Source organism: Sphaerodactylus townsendi, linkage group LG03 (genome assembly GCF_021028975.2).
Source record: "Sphaerodactylus townsendi isolate TG3544 linkage group LG03, MPM_Stown_v2.3, whole genome shotgun sequence".
In the NCBI taxonomy this organism is placed as follows: domain Eukaryota; kingdom Metazoa; phylum Chordata; class Lepidosauria; order Squamata; family Sphaerodactylidae; genus Sphaerodactylus; species Sphaerodactylus townsendi.
This window is the reverse complement of record NC_059427.1, coordinates 116,448,417-116,469,333: the sequence shown is the minus strand read 5'-3', so window position 1 is coordinate 116,469,333 and position 20,917 is coordinate 116,448,417. Positions and strand designations below refer to the sequence as shown.

At 42.6% G+C, this 20,917-nt stretch overlaps 1 protein-coding gene across 1 annotated transcript; it reads right to left on the bottom strand.

Moving 5' to 3' along the window:
- Nucleotides 1-2,370: 2,370 nt before the first annotated feature.
- DHRS7C (dehydrogenase/reductase 7C) lies at nucleotides 2,371-17,068 on the bottom strand. Its single transcript, XM_048487588.1, has 7 exons — nucleotides 16,905-17,068; nucleotides 16,293-16,452; nucleotides 10,954-11,066; nucleotides 9,195-9,405; nucleotides 6,427-6,519; nucleotides 5,560-5,715; nucleotides 2,371-2,757 (listed from the first exon to the last, which is right to left on the bottom strand). The coding sequence occupies exons 2-7, from the start codon at nucleotides 16,444-16,446 to the stop codon at nucleotides 2,549-2,551; spliced, it is 936 nt and encodes a 311-aa protein (XP_048343545.1). The 5' UTR covers nucleotides 16,447-16,452; nucleotides 16,905-17,068; the 3' UTR covers nucleotides 2,371-2,548.
- Between the last annotated feature and the right edge of the window lie 3,849 nt (nucleotides 17,069-20,917).

The following is a 20,917-nucleotide window of genomic DNA, read 5'->3' as shown; positions in this document are numbered from 1 at the left end:
TGCAAGCTGCCATTTTGTGACTGGCTCTACCCATGAAGTAGGACTACAGTTACAGACTTCCAGCCTTCAGCCTTTAGAGGGAGAAAATAGCCACTGTTGCATTGTATGATGTCTTCCCATCCCTCCCCCAAGCTCCTATGTGGTTGCCAGCCCCTGGCTGTTCACTACTACCAGCAGTCCACCATTTTGTAATACTTAGCTCCCAAGGTTCTTGGAAAGAATTAAGTAGTTCCCAGAAATATCTAGTCTGCCTCCTTCTGCCATAAACAGTTAGACTCAGTGAGAGTATTTAAAAACTTCTCCTTGGTCTCAGTCTGAGAAGAAGAGTTTGAATTTATATCCCCCTTTCTTTTTTGTAGGAGACTCAAAGGGGCTTACAATCTCCTTTCCCTTCCCCCTTCACAACAAACACCCTGTGAGGTGGGTGGGGCTGAGAGAGTTCAGAAGAACTGTGACTAGCCCAAGGCCACCCAGCTGGCATGTGTTGGAGTGCACAGGCTAATCTGAATTCTCCAGATAAGCCTCCATAGCTCAAGTGGCAGACCGGGGAATCAAACCCGATTCCTCCAGATTAGAATGCACCTGCTCTTAACCACTACGCCAATGCTGCTCCTTTTATAACCAACTAGATTGCACTTTCCATAGTTGTTTAGCAAATATACCTATTAGCAGTGTCAGCAGAACCCAGGCCAGGATAGCCCATAGTGTGTATTGCAGGTGACACCAAAGTGGTGCATCTGATAGAGCATCAGTACAATCATAGCATCATATTTGTCTTACCGCATTGTCCTTCTCAATGATTAACTGACAGGGGGATTATATTTTAAAATCTATTATGCTTCTTTAAAATGAGGCAATTTTAAAAAACATAACTCTGCTACAAATTTTCATCATGCAACCCTGACAGTAGCAGCCTTCAGATACTTGACATACCTCTGATCTTTCTCCTCCTTCATATCACTCTCCAAGTAAAATATCAGCTAACAGGTGAAGGGACTATGCAGGCACTGGGTCATTACTGACCCATGGGAACATGCCACATCACGTGACTAGGCAGACTGTTTACAGGGTAGTTTGCCATTGGCTCCCACAGTCATCTACATTTTACCCCCAGCAAGCTAAGATCTCATTTTACCTATCTTAGGAAGGTGGAAGGCTGAGACAACCTTGAACTGGCTACCTGAAACCAACTTCCACTGGGATCAAACTCAGTTTGTGAACAGAGCTTTGACTACAGTACTGCAGCTTACCACTCTGTACCACAGGGTTCCTAGATATCAGCTACTACTAAATCCTATAATCAAATAGTATTGTTCTGTGAGCATAAAATATTAATTGGTCAAAAAACTGAAGATATATGATACACGGAGATCTCTAGGGCTGTTTTTTCACTTTCAAAACCCCCCATGCTATATCCGGGAGCGCAGTTTCCACTGTGCTCTTTACCCGGCTGTTGATTTCACAGTGCTCCCCGGCTCTCCTCCACTTGCACTGCGAGGTCTTCGGCAATGTCTTCTACGAATCTCCCCGCTCCCTCCACTCACTTTCACCAATTTAGTTGACTCTGCACAAAACAAGCACTGGGAATTGACGCCCGAGCCCCCCCCCCTTTCCCCCGTAGCAAAGCGGGGCAGCGCCAGGGAACCCGTGCCAATGGGGCACTTTTAACGTACAAAATTAGCCTAGGTTTTAAAATATAGAATGCGTATTTTCCCCTGGGTGTTGGTCATTCCTTAAATTTAAAACAAAACCCACAAAAATTCTCAACTGGAGATTCTCTGTGAAATTGGGACCTGGAAGAAATAATACTTGCACTAACCCACAGAAAGGGCAGCTGCACCAAACCAGTCTTCTTATGCTTAACATTTCCTTTTCTAAGAAATCAAACCTTTTTAAAGAGGTATCCTACACTCTGTAGTAAAACTAACACCAAACACTCACTCTCATCAATGCCATCTTCTCTCCATCTTCTATGTCTGATAATTTCTCTAATTTGTCATTTTTCCTGCTCTCAGATCCTCCTGTTATCTCTGTCAGAACCTACTTATGAATCCTTATTTACGCAGCAGCCCAGAGTTTAGTATGCTGGACATAGCTTCTTCAGATTAGAGATTTATACCTTCTACTCCCTCTCCTGCAACCACAATTCCCAGGAGCCCTTGCAACACCATAGACCTGTCAGATGGATCACAAGTCACTCAAGGGAATCATTCTCCCAAAGCCCTGGAGTCAGTGGTGGGATTCAGCCTATTCACACCAGTTCGGTAGAACCGGTAGCTAATTTTTTGTCTAGTTCAGAGAACTGGTTGTAAGCCCCTCACTGAGTCCTTTCGGAACCGGTTGTTAAATTATTTGAAACCTACCACTGCCTGGAGTGCACTGTTTAATGGTAGTTGGAAAGACTACAGTTCCCAGCTCCACTGCCTCCAAGTGTTCGAACATGAAACATTTTAATAAGCCATCAAAAGTTGTATGGCTTTTACATAGTGAGCTCATAAAACATGGGGCTCTGGCAACCTTACTGCCAGAGAAGGAGAATCAGACACAATCATCTTTCATCTTCTGTTTTCTGCTTTTCTTTAACTCCAGCAGCAACAACAGCAAAAAATATATCTGGGAAGAATGTGCGAATGTAAACAGCAGCCTTTGCAATGGGATTTGCCATGAACACTTCTTGTTTCTTCCTGTTCACTGTTCGCAGAATTTCTTCTGCTACCTCCTCTGGGTGGACACCGTATGCCAGTTTTCTAGAAAAGACTGAGGATCAAACAGAGAGGAAAGGGTCAAAGCAACTTCCACCATGGTCTTAAATATCATTCTTTTTCATTTTCAGCACTGAGTGAAAGTGGATCGTAGTCAGCTTTAGGTCTAGAAATTTTATAAAAGAAAGTTAAAAGAAAAAATGACATCACTGGATGTGTTGGAGAGTGTGAGCCCATATTATTTTAAGGAAACAGATTTTTTTAAAATTGATAAAACCTTTTGAAATAATGGGGAATTATTATTATTATTGCAAGCCAGCATGATGTAGTAGTTAAAAGCAGTGGACTCTAATCTGGGGAACTGGGTTAGATTTCTCCACATGAAGCCTGCTGGGTGACCTTGGGCCAGGCACAGTTCTCTCTGAACTCTCTCAGCCCATGCTGAGGGTAGTCCATGCTGAGGAAGGCAATGGCAAACCACCTCTGAACATCTGTTCCCTTGGCCACCCTACGAGGTCGCCATAAGTCAGCTGTGACTTGACAATACTTTCCACCACGACTACAATGATGGGAGAGGCAGAAAGGTTTTGTCCCCTTCTTCCGCTTGGCTGCAGTCTCCTCATCTGCATCCATACTCAGTGTGGATCTTGCAGCTGTGGGAATCAACTTTCCTGCAGCTAGAAATGACTGATGTGGGGAAGCGAAAGAGGGGAAGATCTGCTACAATCAGTTCCTTTTGCTGATTGATCAAGGCTACCATTTTGAGGGTAGCCTAGCAAAACCTATAACCAATACAAGTGATACTACAAAAAAAACCCTGTAGAAAAAAATAAACTAGTAAGAGAAGCTATCCTGCTTCCCCCAACAAGCCACACTGAATCAGATGGCTGGTGTTAGCAATGAGGGAGGCAAACTTGAGGCAGAGTATTTATCTCTCTCTCTCACACACACACACACCCACACACCCACACCCAACTCAGGGGCTGGGCTTTAGGAAAGCATTTAGCCCACACCTCCCCTATCAGCAAGGCTGAAATATTTCTTTACACTGTTCCGCTTATTTTCTATAAGAATTACAAGCATTGTAGAAAACAAAGGAGAAAGTGTAAAGGAGGCTCCCAGCATCACTCCCTTCCCTTGACCAGCTGATGAAGAGGCAGGTATGCGTTTGAATTAGAAAGCTGTTGGCTCCAAGGCCAGATCCTTTCCCCCACTGATGCTGCTGGAAACATGTAGAGAGAAAATCCAAATCTCCCTCCTTCCCCTGCTTGGAGCCTTAAAGTCCAAAAACAGATTGGTCACAGATCAGGAGTGATGTGTAACTGTTAGGGTTGCCAACTCCTGACTAGGCAATTTCTAGAGATTTAAGGATAGAGCCTGGGAAGCAGCTTCAGTGGGGAATGATGACATAGAATCCACCTTCCAAAGCAAGCATTTTCTCCATCAGGCCTGAAGAACAGTTGTTGTAATTTTGGGGGAACTCCAGGCCCTACCTGGAGACTGGCAAGGTGAACCCCATGGGTGGCTGGAACCTGTGACCTCTCTGATCATTTAATTAGTGTAACAACCACATTATGTTCCAGTTCTTTACCACAGGGACTCACAATTACAAGAGGCCATAGTCCCCTGCCCTATTTTTGTCTTGGGATTTTGGTTGTAAAATCTGTGTAAAAGGTCCACTACATATGCATCTAAAGAGGGGAGGTCTGGTTCATGAACGCTTCTTCCAGAATGAACTTCATTGTTCTTAGAAGTGCCACCTCTTTTGCTTTGCTACCCTCTTGTAATTATCCCCATGCATGAGGATAACATCTTTACCAAGTGTGCAAATGTGAACATTACATGCATGCAAGTTTTCTCCTTGCAGTTGGGACAAGTTTGCAAGTGGCATAGAATTGAGGGCTGGTATGCTATAGTGGATAAGAGAAGCTTGGAATACAAATAAATAAATGAAAAATCAAAAGTACACAGCTTAAAGATATATATTGGTTCTGCGCAAATACTATGCGGGGTGACGGGGAGAGTGGATATAACTCTACTGCCTTCAGTAGCACATTTTTTGCACGCTCAAAACATCTGCACTTACCCACTATGGCATAGGATTTTCTGCCTATGCCTCCCAGTCCCAGCCCTCGCCACTGCTTGAATGAGCAGTGCGGGTGGGGTGGGGGGAGACATTATCAAAGCATCAATATCTAGCTAAAACTCAGAAGTGACATCACTGATGCTGTAGGACTTTGCTAATATATATGTAGAGATAGGCAAAATCCTAGCATGTTGGTGACATCACTTGCAACTCTGAGTCCTTTGGAGGGAAAGCGGCATATAAGTTTATTGAAATAAATAAAAAATGCATATAGCTTGGCAAAATGCTACCTCACGACCCTCCAGATCAGGGGTAGGGAACCTGCGGCTCTCCAGATGTTCAGGAACTACAATTCCCATCAGCCCCTACCAGCATGGCCAATTGGCCATGCTGACAGAGGCTGATGGGAATTGTAGTTCCTGAACATCTGGAGAGCCGCAGGTTCCCTACCCCTGCTCCAGATGTTATGGACTATGTGTTACGGACTACATGTTACGGACTACATCATGCTGGCAAGGGATGATGGGAACTGTAGTCCATAACATCTGGAGGGCCACAAGTTTGACACCTGTGTGCTAGAGCATCAGTGACATCACTTCTGAGTTTTATCTCAGAGTGATGTTGATGTATCAATGTCAAATGCACCTGGAAACCCTAACAGAGTCTTATTATTAGATCTGATTTCACCTTCCCAGTCACACGGGCTTATTCAAATCAACTTCTCTCGCACTTCTTCCTTTACCCTCCTCCCATGTATTATGTGAAGCTTACATTTCCATACAGAAGAGTCTGATTTGCTAGGCTGTGGTTGAATATGATCTGAGCATACGAAACTTGGAGTCACAGTACTGACACACACACCAAATTCTTGCAGTTCTGCTCTCAAGCAGTCAAAGAATCCCAGTGCAGCATGCTTTGAAGCAGCATCTAGGAAAAAAGAACATCACTTCATAAAATGAAAAGAGAAAAAAAGACATTAGCAGTTTCCTCCCTCAGCTTTTCTGTTATTTGGGCTCAGTACTGTCTTTCCAGGTACAGGAAGTTGAAATCCATGATTACTAGAAATTCCTTCTTTTATATTACTGTTCCAGTTCACATGCAAAACAATAAGGATGTTCCTCTTTTTGGAAGGTATGAGCTGTACATTCTACAGATAGTTCATTTTCAGGTTTTAAAGTTGCTGTCTCATTTCTTGGACGCTGCATGTGGTGGTCAGGTAGCCTAAGAAGAACTAGCTAGTTGTCAGCTGGTCTGGTCCACAGCAGTTAGAAAAAGTAGAGTAACATTTAAGGAGCACAGCGCACCTAAACAGATATTATAATAATGTGTATACACTTAAATCTGTGTATGAGAAGTGCCCTTCTGAATAACACAAAAGTATGAAATTTCAGAACAACGTAATTTACTATACGCTGGAATATTTGACAAGAGTGGTGAGATTCTCCAGTCAGACTGTGACTTCTGAATGAAGTTGATATGTATGGTGTGGAAGAGCTGATCCTTGCTCCCCTCCCCCCCCACTCGGTCCAGAACTGCCTGGCTTGGCCATCAAATGGATTTTGTGAAGACACAACAGGATATATTTAATGAGAATTTAAAAATGTAATAAATAGTTGTCATGTAGACTTGTAAACTTACAGGCCGCACGAAAAGGGACTCCCAGTTTCCCTTGAATATTATTGATTAAAACAATTTGACCAGTTCTTCTGGAAATCATGTTGGGAAGAAGAGCTGAAGAGAAAAGATGGCAGAAAATGAATGTGAGATTAATTATTTAAACTTCATGCCTAGAACTTGTTTTCAGTGCCTGGTTCAGTTAAAATCAAGGTCGAAGAAATGCAGGGGCTGAAGATGGTTGACAGTTTTCAAATCCAATAACAAATATAATCAGGTCTCAACTGAACTTATTTTTAAAGATCCTCACAGTACAAACAACTGATATGATGCAGTCTCTGCCTAGAGGGTCTGCAGTATGTTTGAAGAAGAAGAAGAAGAAGAGTTTGGATTTATATCCCCCCTTTCTCTCCTGTAGGAGACTCAAAGGGGCTTACAATCTCCTTGCCCTTCCCCCCTCACAACAAACACCCTGTGAGGTGGGTGGGGCTGAGAGAGCTCCGAGAAGCTGTGACTAGCCCAAGGTCACCCAGCTGGCGTGTGTGGCAGTGTACAGGCTAATCTGAATTCCCCAGATAAGCCTCCACAACTCAAGCGGCAGAGCTGGGAATCAAACCTGGTTCCTCCAGATCAGAGTGCACCTGCTCTTAGCCACTGCTCTTAGCCACTACGCCACTGCTGCTCCCTTGTATGTATTGAATAAACAGAAGTAGAGATTGGGGGAATGAACAGAAGTGTTTTGAAAGATCATATCAAAATCCATCTATTTTAGCACAGATGTGTGCAAACCCTGTCCCTTTGATTCCATAGAGGTTTTTACCTTCCTGCATGCTAGCCATGGGTAATCCTTGCAATATAATTTGCAGCCTCTTTGCATATCTAAATCAGAATGTTCCATTCAAGGTCTGAACTATTTGTTTTTTTAAAGCAGCAGCTGGGTCCTCCAAGCACATGAAGCATACTCATTGACATCATATGGCCCAACTGAGAAGCACATCTCCAATATTGCACTAGAGCATAGGTGTAATCTATGGGGTGGAGCTCAGGGGCTCCAGACCCTCCTGGGATTTGCCTGAGGGAGTCTGAGCCCCACCCCCAACCAGTGCCAAGCCATATTGACAAACTCACATGAGGGACTCAGGGATAATGGTATCTGAGGCTCAAACTGCCCTACCTTCCATAGACAAAACCACCAAACCCCCAACTTGACAGGGAAAAAAACCCTCCAGGTTTGCCATAGCTTCACCTTAGAGCAGGGGTAGGGAACCTTTAACACTCAAAGAGCCATTTGGACCCGTTTTCCACGGGAAAAGAAAACACTTGGAGCCGCAAATAATTTTTGACATTTAAAATAAAGATAACACTATATATATATGTAGGGGTTTTTTACCTTTTACTCCGCTCATTCTGAGAAGCGCATGGATGCGCCCGCCCTGCTGCCTGCAGAGCGGGCAAGGATGAAGCCGGCGGCTTGGCCTTGCCGGCCGCCAGGAAATGCCCGCCCCGCCCCAATGGCAACTGAAAGAGGGGAAGCCCGCGGCGCAGCGTGGTTGACCGTGGGCAGTTGGTGCGCCCACCCTGCTGCCTGCAGGGCGGGCAAGGATGGGGCTGGCGGCTCGGCTTGTGGAGCCACAGTGCAAGGGCAGAAGAGCCGCATGCAGCTCTCGAGCCGCAGGTTCCCTACCCCTGCCTTAGAGGAATCCAGGATAATGTATCTCTTTTGGACTGTGTGGCATAGCTGGTTTGTCTATGGAGAGAAGGACCTTACAACCATGATGAAGTAAGGATATCTGGGTGATCTAGAAGGAACACAGCAACAGTGGCTGCATTTTGGAGAGAGACTAGTTTTTGATGTGTGAGTTCACAAGAAAAAAGCTGTATGGCTAAAACCTGTGAAAATTGGGGAAGGGCATCTTCAGGAGCACCACCAGCTGGTTGTTTTTTATCCAGTTAGGAGATTTATATGCAACAAAAACTGCTTGAAGTGTCTTATGGCACAAACAGTGAACATTAAAAACATAGAATTCTGTCAAACTAAACAGTAGAACCCCCACAGCTCAGCAACATACAACTGAAGTACAAGTACAAGTAAGCCAAATAGTAAGCCAAACAAGTAAGTCAAACTCTTTCCTAGCATTCAAGTATCTAAGAAGATATAAAGAAGCCAACTGGAGGAAGAACTCACTTCAAAGCCTGCTCAAATATGAGTGTATTTGAGGAAATAGCTTGCCTGGATTCCTTGCCTGGACTCCTGCTGACCTATCACTGGATTCAACCCAAGCTCTTGTTAACTATTCTACATGTATCAATGGGATTCAAAAATACCTAGGCTAATAGCAATAAACATTAAGAGCTTGTAACACACAACAGACTTAAATGACTTTGGCTGCTTCCGCATGGGCCAAAAACAGCAGTGTGAAAATGGTGTAAAAGGGTTTAAAACGGTGTAAAAGGGTTTATACTGTTTTCACACCGTTTTCATACCGCTGTTTTTGGCCCATGCGGAAGCAGCCTTTCTTTCAGCCGTGGGACCTGTAGTTTTTAAGGGGGGATGGGAAATTGTATCACAAAATTCTCATCCTTGCGAAACTACTATTCCCAGAATTCTTTGGAGAAAGACACAACAGGGTAGCTAGAATAAAACTTTGTAATGTATATGTTTTATTTTATTTATTTTTTAAATTGTATTTGTACTCAGCCCATCCCTGGCTACAGTTGGCTTGTAGTATGCTTGTAGTGTGTTAATTGGCCCAAGCAACAGGATCTTAAAGAGGCATTGTTCCAAGTAATACCTTTGGTGAGTGTTATAGGTCCAAAATAGTTGGCATCCATAATTTTTTGATCAACTTCCAAGGAGATATTCTGTACTGTTCCCTTCACCTTTGCACTCGCATTGTTAATGAGTATATCAATACAACCATAGCAGTCAAGGATTTCTTTAGCTACGTCTTGGACACAGTTTACATCAGACAGATCTAGAAGAACAAGCTTTGGTGTAAAGGTCTACAAAAGAAAGAATATTTTGTTATTACAATGTACCCTACCTTTAGCATGGAGCTGTTTCTACATTCTGTTTGAAGTGGAAGACAATATATATGAAATGAGACATCTTCCATAAATTTTAGAAAGCAGATCAATGGATAGATCATTTGGTATAAAGCCCATCTTGACAGCTTTATGTATAACGCCATATCTAAATTTACCAGATCAGACTACTATGAATCAAATTTTAAATGACTGTAACAGCAAATTGCTGAAGTGGACACTATTGTGTGAGCATCATAATTAGCTACAATTCCTTTGATCAAGATGGCATTTTCATGACTTGTTGATGACTATATCCAGACTTACCCTGTTCTTGCTTTGCACATCTGCCTGATCTCATACCTGACTCAACCGGTTGGATAAAATATGCTTTGCCTGAACTGAACATTTAGTAAGACCAATTTTTAGAAAGGCACAGTTAGAAAGACCAGGTGTATGCTTTTATGACATACACAAAGCATATGGGTGTGTTACATATACTGGTTGTTTTAAAACTGGGGATATGACATCAGCACCAAAAATGTTCCCTAACTATGGCCATTTATGCACTTTTGTTCTGCCCCACAGTGAGCCTACATTGCTTTTCAGTTGCACACATGCCCCCCCCTCCTGAACTCACTGCGCTGTGGATCAAATAATCCCTGCGGTTTGCAAAAGCGGGCAAAGTGCGCCTTGTCCCCTGTCTGAGCAGGGAAAGTGAAGCAGACAAGTGTGTGTTTGCCTTCCTTTGCTTTTTCCACTCCTCCCCACCTTTCCTCCCATGCAGGAGAAGTTTGACCACTTCTTGGTCAGCATTTCTGGGAGATTGATGGGCCTTTTTCTTCTGTTCTTTTTAAAAATTTTGACACTTTTGATCTAATGCAGGAGCAATAGATTGTTAAAACAGCTCCCCCCAAAAAGGCAGCAAACAATCTCCCGACCCAGGCAAAATGGCAGCTGGGCTTGGAGCAATCAGCAGGGCACGTCCTCATGTGTAAACTAAGAAACATAGGAGCAAACTGCACTGCAGAGCAAACAGCCTCTGTGTAAATACTGCATGCATAAAGAACCTATGCTTCATAATGTATGGCCTAGTCACTATCTTTAACCATTCAGAGATGTCTCATTGAAGTTGTTTATCCCTTATTCTAACTGCACCCTGATATGATATACTTAATTTACATTGCTTTCTACTTATGTCATACTACAGTAAGAAAGATCATAGGCTGCATTCTTCTTCTTTTTTAAAAAAAGAATATTATTCTGTTCAGTATGATCATTGCTGCCCTTGGTGTGGAAGACTGACCTAGATGACTTCCATACCTCATCCAGTCACCCTGTCTTACATTCTGTGGATACCATAAATTTGGTAATGGTGAGTGCATCTGCATCATAACCTGAAGTAGTTCCCTTAACCTATTCATAAATCATTTATTCCGTGGGAAAAGGTGAACATATATTCTCTATCATCGCCCTCACTTCATGCAGAAAATCCTGCTGATCTTAAGGTCTTTACTATATACTCACTGCACGAGGATCAGCTGAGCTGTTTAAAGTATCATAGAGAGCTTCTAACTTGTCGAAGTCTTTACCACACAGAACAAGCCTAGACCCACCTGTGTGAAATACTCGTGAGCATTCTAGAAAAGAAAACACAGTACAGGTTAATGTGACTTGTAGCAACATATTTGTTAATTTGAAAGAAACAAGCATAATACAGTTCTGCAACCACATACACCTGCCCACCCTTGGTTGCAGTTCAAATCATGGATCCTCAGACAGCTGAGAAAATGTTCCATATACTTCAACTCCAATCAATAAACTATACAAATGAACGTACCAACACTTAAAATTTGTTGACAGACTGATCCTATGAGATGGTGCATGCAGCAAGAGCACAAGAACTGCTAAATTCAATGCAATGTTGTGACAATTTAAGTTGTAATCTAAGAAAGCTGATCACTCAGATCCAGCAGCATATCAGTCAAAAATGTACCCGGGACAAGTACTAAAATTGGGGGCCCAAATTGTAGTGGGAGGGTGGCAGAAGTGGAGAGTGAGTGGTGGGAGGGCGACAGAAGCAATGGGTGGGCAGCAGAATGGACAGCAGGCAGCAGCTGGTGGGGGCACAGGAGCCTCCTGGGGAGGGCGCCGAATGTGCCCCCCACATATGACTTCAAAGTGGCATCTAGGTCATATGCCCCCTCTGTCCCCATTAGATACACCATTGCTCAGATCATAATTAACTCAAACTACAAACAGCACCATCAATATGGTGTTGTGGGTTTTCCAGGTTGTATGGCCATGTTCCAGTAGCATTTTCTCCTGAAGTTTTGCCTGCATCTGTGGCTGGCATCTTCAGAGAAAATGCTACTGGAACACGATCATACAACCCGGAAAACCCACAACATCCTAGTGATTCTGGCCGTGAAAGCCTTCAACAATACAGCACCATCAATCTTTCAAAACATGGTTGATTGTTCCTGTTCAAAATACAATTGAAAATGCACAGAACATGCACATTCTCACAGTGCTTTCTCAATCCAAGTCATTCACCTACCAGCTTGGTGTTAAAAACAGCATGGTGGGCTGGTACAACATGGCTACTGCAGAAGGAGCCTGCCACAAAGTGGCTGTTGTAGCTTACCTTCAGTCATACAGTGCTATGTGTGGCAGCTGCTGCCAAAATGTTTTTTTAATGCACAATCTAATCTCCAGTGACCAATCAAAAGCTTTGCTGAGCAATGGCCTTACCCGGCCCTGTCCACTTTCTAAAAACATTTGGCAGATGTCAGCAGGCACCAAGATGCCCACAGGCACTATGTTGAGGACCCCTGCTCTACCTGAAGGTTAGTAATGCTAGGTACCACACAGAAGGGCAGAAGAAGGCAGGCAGGAGCATCCAGGGAAACAAGGCTACAATGACTAGGAAAGCAGAAGGCAGGGACCTAAGAAGGATGCAGGCCCAGGGAAACAGGGAGGGGCTAGGAGTAGTGCAGAGGAATGAGGAGAAGGTAAGAAGAAGGAGCCTGAGAGAGGATGACAAACTGGGAGAGAGAACAGACAGAGAAATAAGTAAGGTTGCTAACTCTGGGTTGAGATTGTGGGTAGGGAGACATGGAGAGGGACCTCACCACAGTCCACCCTGCAAAGCCGTCGTTTTCTCCAGAGGATTTGATCTTGGTTGTATGGAGAACAGTTGTAATTCTAGGAGAACTGCAGGCCCCACTAAGGTCGAATCCCCACTACCGTCTTAGCCCGGTTTCAGAACACAAACTAACCAGGTTTGAGGGACGACCTCCCCGGTCGAATCCCCACTACCGTCTTAGCCCGGTTTCAGAACACAAACGACCTCAAACCTGGTAAGAGGTTGACAACCCTATTCCAAAAGCTAAGCATCCCATCAGCAAACCCAGTTGCCCACAGTGCTCTGGCCATGAGAAAAATAACATGAAAAACAATGTCACAATATCAATTTTGGGTAAAACCCAGATGTGACATAGTGTAGCTCTATGGATTGCTGGAAGCTCTGTGGTCATATACAGGCCCCTTGTCCCTGCCCCCAGGCCTCCCACTGTTTGCCAGGCTTGGAGAGGTGGCAGGCAAAGTGGGTTGCCAGCAGAAGTTCTCCTGCCATCGTCTAGCAACCATACTTGGGCTCTGATCCACAACCAGTTAACTCTGAAACTTATATTAATGACAGTCTTTGAGAATCAATTACTTGTGAATTGTGCTGCAGTTGCTAAGACACACAGACTTCCATGGAACTAAAAGAAACTCCAGATGTCTTTGAAAATATGCATATTTTTTTTCAGGAACGTTGCCTCTCAAATCACTTGAAGTGTGGCCTATTTCTAAACTTGGTGTACTTCTTGGGTTCAAGTTGCAACAAAGAGAATGTCTAAGATAGATGTCACAAACTTTTTCTAATAGTAAGATTGATTGAGAAATGCATTGCTGGGAGAAGCTGCAAAACCTCCCCGCCCCCATTGAAAGTGTGACAGATAGAGCCAAGTCCCCTCTTTTTTGCTTATCTGTCAGCCTCTTTTGTGATCTGGAGGAAAAGCTAGCAACAGCAATCAAAGCCCACAGAACCTTCACAGGGAGAAGGGAGGGAGAGGAACAGAAGGAAAAAAAACCATTTAGCTTTTATTTGGTTCAGAGAGGGTTTAGAGATTCCCTGAACAGGTTAGGGATCTTACTGTGTCTCCAATCACTTGAGATTTAGAGGATCCATATAAAACATTTGCTGCCCGAGGGTGGATCACTTCTTGTGGGAGGCCCCTCTATAATGATACACATCACACCATTGCTGGGGTAATAAATTGGCCATAGCCAGAAGCGTGAGGCTAAGCATGGGTGTGGATCTGGTCATGCGGGCACGTGCTACAGCTCAGCAGGGCGGGTGCCCAGTCCCGAGCTTTGATCTATTGTGAGGCTCTGCCGGGTGGCCACTCCTGGCCAGAGATGTTCCCCCTTTCGGCCCGGTTCGACAGGGCGGTCGCCTCTTGTCACTGTTGCCGTTCCCAAGGGGAAGGCGCAACTCCCTAGCCCCCTTCCCCTTGCCCTTCCAGATCAATACCCATGCGCCAAACCGCCACAAGAGCACGGGGGCCTACCCCAGTCTCCCGCCAAACGCTTTTTATGAGGCTGCAATAAAACATTTTCGGGGGGAAACTGTGCAGGACTTCTTGTAGAAAACATTTTATTTCCTTCTTCAAAACATTTCATTTTGGTTGTGCAGAAAGGGCCATACTCTTTTAACTCCAATGGGAAGCACTGTGAACTGCTCTACCCACTTACATTTTAAGGGTGTGGCCCTGCTACCCACAGAGCATGTAAAAGTCTCTTGAACTCCCTCTTCTCTAGAGATGATAATTATAAGAAGCTACTGTCATCAAATTAAAAATAAAACAGGACCTGCCTGATGCCTTGCAGTGTACAATTATAGCCAAGAGGAAAGAAGCACAGAACAAAGGTGAACCAGGAAAAAGTTGAAGAACAAGAAGAATGTTACAATAAATGTAGGAAGAGACTGAAGTAATTTGGGGTAGTGTCTGGAGAAAAAAAGAAATTCTAGATGCATGAATAAACTGAAAATGGCAGACATTGAAAATGGATGTAGAAAGAAAAGGAAAATAGATACTAGAAGAAAGACAAATCAAGATAAAATTATTTATTTCAGTTAAGCAAAAGAAGATAGTCAATACTTTTTTTCCCCAAACGTCACACGCATTCTTATAGGCCATAAATACAGCACTATTTCCACAAAACTCATACTATTACCTGTATGTACAACTATGGCCAATGATTTCACACTGTATTCTTATCACCATCAGAAAAAAAAACCATCGACCTTTTCCTTGTCCTTTGTATGTTCTTACTATCTTTCTCTTTCCAAGTTTTTCACTTCCATCATCAATCTTGGTACAGTCAGGAATGCTTCCCTAATTCTGCAAACCCACCACTGTGGAATTATTATTATTATTATTATTATTATTATTATTATTATTATTATTATTATTATTTTTATTTATTTATTTATTTAATTTGTATACCGCCCGATCCCCGAAAGGAATGAAAGCTGTATAACCTGTTGCCCCATATTTTTCTAGCTTCTCCAAGTATGTCTGCCAAATTGTACATCTGAGCCAGGACTTCTGTCCATTGATATCTCTCATTTCCACCACACACACCCCTAACACATGGTAAGCACCAACAGAGAATTCCCCTGGCACTCTTCGTGGCCAAGTATCCATCCACTGACTGAATATTGCTGCCTGTTAAAGTACTTAGCCCCAAAGCCAGCAAACAATTTAGCTTCCGGATAACCCTACACCTGTCATTTTTACTTGTCTTAAAGCCCAGCATTTAGAACATAATTTTTGGAGTACTAGAAATACACTACAACGGGTTTTATAACTTCTTACTGCCAATTGGATAGTTACTAAAGTGTAATTAGATCTTGCCCCTAAGCAGCATAGCTTGTATTCCAAGTAAAAGCTAGATCCATTTATACAATCTTGAGACTTCTAGCCTGTGGGGGCAGCTTTTCAACTCTTTCTGGATCCACCTGAGTGTCATTCCTCTGGGCCCAGACTTCTCTAGATCACAAGAATGTTCTGAGGACACAACTATTTGAACAAATGTGATGTATCAATTATTGTTTATTTTATTTTGTGTCAAGAATGGAGAAGTTCTGTAAAGTAGAATTCTAGAAAATGGGCTGCAAAAAATTACATATGTTGCCACAGAAGGGCCTCATTTCTTGCACAGGATATGTAGAGTACAATCAACAAATCTGCATAGAATCTATGTACATTTTTATTGTACTTAATTCTTTGTATGTTCAGAAGCCTTTTTTTTTTTGGTCATTGATCTTGCAAAATTGTAAGGTTTGCCAAATAGTGAATTTGGTCCAAATGTAACGCATAGATGATAGCTCTTGGTCTAGGCAACATGAACTAGGTGTTCTAAGACACTGTCAGGCATGGGTGAATTAGGATAAATAGAGGAGTCTGGAGACCTTCCTCCATCAATAACACGAGAGGACTCACTCTGCCTGAGTGCATGAACACATATATCCACTATACTATACACTACACATTATCCTCCAGTACTGATTATAAATGTTTGTTTTCATCTTCCCACTGTTCCAGTCTCCCCTATACAATCATGTGGTCTAGAAATTATGTTGTTAAATGAAAACTGAGATTCTCAAGATTCTGGAAACCTTTTGAGGTTCAGCAATCAAACAACTAGATTCCAAGTGACATGCAATTCCATCACAGCAATTTAAGTTTCTAGAATGTGGAAGTTGTGTTGTGTGGCATGCTATTAGTTAGCCTTTTGTTGCTCTGACTTACCCTTGCCAACACCGGAAAGAGCATCCGTGATCACCACGACTTTACTCCGCACAGCAGATTTTGACATCAGCTGAACAACTGACCGATAAATATATACTATCCCACTGATTCCAACTACAAGTAATGGAAGAATAAGCACAGCCAGGGCACCCATCTTCACCTGATAGAAAGAAAAACAGATTTAGGTGATGGAATAGATTGGTAATATTTGCCACAGAAACAGTGACAAATTTTATTCTTTAATAAATGGCAAGCAAGGAAAGGACTAGTAACATTTCAGATCAATCCTTGAATGATAATCAAACATTATTCAACTTCTTCCAATGAACTGCAGTTCTATAAAATTGCTCAAAGAAACTCTTTACTTAACATTCAGGATTTTCATATGAATCATATTTTGATCTTACAAAACCAAGAGTATAACAAAACTTATTTTAAAATCATTTTAGGTTAATTAATTTCACCTGCTTCTTATTGCTCACCATATACAAACAGGTTAAGAAGATTGCAATAATCAATTCACTTTGAGAAAGAGATTACCCTGAACCTGAAAGACAATAAATCTGATGAAATTATATCTGTTTAACATGCACCAGAAGAATAATAACTTACTTAAAATTGCAAGCAATCAGCAAGCCGATAAGGTATTCTCTCCTGCCAGCTAGTTTATATTAGAAGTTTAATTAAACTCGCAGGCATTTTTGGAAGGGGAAAAACACTCCATGTTCTGAAGCCTTTTGCCTTGAGCAAAGGCAGCTATGTATAGTGCTCAGCTGCAGGACAGACTTTTAAAAGTAAATATAGTACCCATGGTCTGAGCCACATACCTGACCTATTTAGTTTCACAGGGGCATGAAGTCCTTCTAGAGCTTGCAAGAGTTACTAATGTAATGACATGAAGACACTGCATCTCTGCTCATCATTTTTCTGAGGGAGAGGGTTTGGCAAGAAAGGCAGGATAAAACTAAATTTGTTCTTACAACTTTCATTTACACTAGGCATAGAAGATATATTTTAGAAGCCCCAGGACAATTGTGATGTTTTTTGCTCACTCCTTAAATGTAACACAAGAGAATTAAGCCTGGTCTACATTAAAATAATAAAGAGCTGGCAGAATTCTGAGGAGGCATGATGGGATTTACCACTGCAGAATATAGATAGGCAAAGCCAATTCTTTGGACAAGCCACCCATGCAACTCCTTGGGGTAGCACAATAAGGAGAGTGCAAAGATAGCATATGGGCTTCAACTCAGCTGGTAGCAGGATGGCAGGAGCAACAGGAACTCTTTGGCTGGGGCAATAAATATGTTGAACACATTTTAGTACTCCCCCATAAAAGAACTCTCTCTCTCTCTCTCTCTCTCACACACACACACACACACACACACACACACACACACACACACCAGGGAGAAAGGTTCTAGCATAGCTTTCTGCATGTTCTGCCAGGTTTCTACGTAGAAGGAATCATTAATGGAGAGGAATTTTGAGAAATGTAATTTAGAGCAAATAAATACATAAACAATCATGCTTTTACCTAGCTGTGTTTGCAGCAGATTGTCCAAAGCATGATGAATATGGTAGGGGCATTTTATGGAAGGGGAGATCCCATTTCCCCCTGTATTCCCTTCCCTCCCATTATTACTTCTTTCACTTCCTGTGGCATTTCAGCAGCCACTCCCCTTTTGTTCTTTCTCAACTTTAATTTCTTCCCTTTATTCTTCAGATTCCCCCTTCAGCTCCTGCAGCCCCTCTCCTACTTACCTACCTTAAACCAAAACGTCACTTTATCAGTGGTCAACTAGTCGCATTCAAGTAGGGACCAGGGATTTGAATCCGTTATGCAACTGATAAGAAGAGGCTAAATAATTAGGAATTTAGAATCATTCATTAATGCTGGTCAAAGGCTTGTGGTAAGGTTGCTCAGAGTTCCTTTTGAGAGAACTGAGTCCGCTAGATAATGTTCGTACCTGTTATTCTTATTTGAAATCTTTCCTCAGAATCAAACTGTTCTGTTAAATCTCTGGCTGTTTCCTCACAGCAAACGTATAACGGGTTGCAGTCATAGTAAAGGAACCTGTTTTTGTGTTTTTCTGTTCCATGCAGGCAGCAATTGAAGCCCACGGAAACAATCCAGGTTTCGGTCCTGCCTTCGCACGGAGTCACTTCTTTTAATTTCGCGGCAAAACGCGGTAGCTAAGCAGAGAGGACTTTGCATAAATGAATCCCACCTCGCCCCGCTTTTCGCTCTGTATCCCGGCGTCTTGAGAAGTTCTGAAGAAGGCAAGGATTCATATGACCAGCATATAAATCCAAGCGAAGGATGATATCATGACTCAAAACCAACCAGACACAAGCACAAACCAGACACAAGAGAAGTTCAGGCTAGTATTGAGCTGGAACGAGCCAGCAAACTAACTGTTAAGCTAGGTAACACATGATACGACTGGCTGCACCTGTGTAGCTACACAGATGCAACCCCCCAATTTTAAAAAAACAACAACGAAAAGGGGCCTCCCTGCAACAGCAGGGCAATGGCAGGCAGATTCTCCCTGCCATGGACAGTGCATTGGAAGAGAGGGACATAATGTGCCTCCTGCCTGGCCATTCACGTCAGAGCATCTCCAAACCGGCATTTTCCAAAAGGATCGCTAGTTTAGCGATTTTCAAAAAACATGGGTTGAGGGAAATAAAATGGAGCAGGCTCATTTTCGGAGTGGGACCTTGCGAAGTCTCCCCCTCCCCTGCAGATGGATTGTATGCTGATCTACACTCCTCTCATTTGGCCTCTGCAGAATCCACCACTGACAGACTTCATCCTAAACCTAAATTCATTTAACTGAAATTATACTAATATTCTCTTTGCTTCTTTGGTTCTGACCTCTTTGGTTACATTTTGCTGACTTTGCATTATATCTTCAGTCTTCCAGGTAACCTGGAGGAATTGAAGTAACCTATTGCTGTATTAACAGAGATCTGTTTCCCTGGAGAAAATAGGATCTTCGGAGGGTAAATTCTGTGATATTATAACCCAATGAAGTTATTTTAAACAAATTTCTCTATCACACTTATATAACGTAAAGACACAAGCTGCGCTTCAGTTGGATTGTAATTTCATCTAAGTTTAATTTAATCCTTAAATGGTGAATCCAAGCTCGCGTTTAGGTGAAGATATAATGTTAGGTGATACTGAAATTGACAAGGAAAGTTGCTTTTACAGGATAAAATTGTCAAGGGACTGCTGCAGTAAAGTACCATTATTACTGCAACAGTCCCTTGTCAGTTTCCTCCAGCAAATGCTACTTCTCTTGTCAATTTCACTTGCTTCTAAATGTGGACACATTGCATTTACTCCTTAACCTAACAGCGCTCATTTGGGATGAAACTGATAAAGCTGATACAATTGACCTGGCTTGTGTCTGTAGCCCTTACATTACATTGCTAATGCAATGCAGGATTTTAAAAAAATCTTTTGAAAATGGAAGATGAGGGGGAAGAGAAAATGGTCAGAGGGGAGTGTAATGATTTTAATGTATGTGTGAGTGTGACTTTAAAATGAGAGCTGAGTTGGAGAGAAAAATGGGGAGGTTAAGAGAGGGATGAAAGACCAGTATGATTAGTTGATTGTAGATTGTGCATGTGGGGTGTCAGACTGGCATGTGGGGTGTCAGACTGTCATTTCAGCGTGCATCATTTCTGCGCAGGGTCATCAAAAGGTGTCGTTTGGAAGAGCGCCAGGAATGACGTGCGCTGAGGGGGGCGCGACAGCGACAGCGTCGGGGGCGGTTGCGTTGTTGCCGCCCTGTAGTGGGGAGTGCCGGGGGACCCCGTGCTACTTGCCTACAGTAGCGCGGGGCAGAAGGTAAGTGGGGAAAGGCCCAGAGAGTCAGAGAGAGAGAAGAAGGTGATTGAATTTCAGAGTGAAAAGATTAGAGTGTCAAAACTCTAGTCAGAGAGAGTTAAAGCTCTCTGTGAGCATGGCAGAATGTGTAATGCTTCTGAGTGAAAAGACCAAGTGTTGAGAGAATTAGTCTTTGTGTCATGGGGTACACAGAGAAAATCAGAGCCTCAATAAACTGTTAGGCAAAATAAAGACAGAGAGTCTGAGAGAACTATAAGACAGAAGCATTCAGAAAGTGTCAGAGTGAATTTATGTTGTGTGAAGACCTCAAGGTATTTGTTGCTTCAGATCGATATAATTTTATACATATTTTACTTGAAACCTTGAAGTTACCTATCAAGTGTCTCTTGTAAAAATAATATTTTCACCTTCCTTTATATATTTATTTCATTTATGGTACCTATATCCTGCTTTCCTGCAAGATCAGGGCCACCAAATCAGAACCACTAACGCTTATTTAAATATACAATGTAAAAATTGTGTACATGTACAAAATGCATAAAATTGCCTAAAGTGTCATAACGATGCTGAAAAAGAAATTTGTAAAATCATAATCTACAATGGCAAAAATGAAATAGACTGAAAAAGATGACTGTCTGGGGACTGGGGGCTGCCTCCCCATCCCTTGCCCAGGAACTGCAGGACACCCCGCAGCGGGCTACCCTGCCCCTGAATTTACTAGCAAACACAGGAATCACTTGATAATTAGATAATTTATGCACAT

Bases quoted from the DNA above. Each gene is read 5' to 3' on its own strand.
- DHRS7C (XM_048487588.1), bottom strand. From the start codon at position 16,446: ATGGGTGCCCTGGCTGTGCTTATTCTTCCATTACTTGTAGTTGGAATC. The intron at 11,067-16,292 runs GTAAGTCAGAGC...TTTCTTTTCTAG, and splicing joins TCTTTCCGGTGTTGGCAAGG to AATGCTCACGAGTATTTCAC. The intron at 9,406-10,953 runs GTGAGTATATAG...TTTCTTTTGTAG, and splicing joins GCTCAGCTGATCCTCGTGCA to ACCTTTACACCAAAGCTTGT.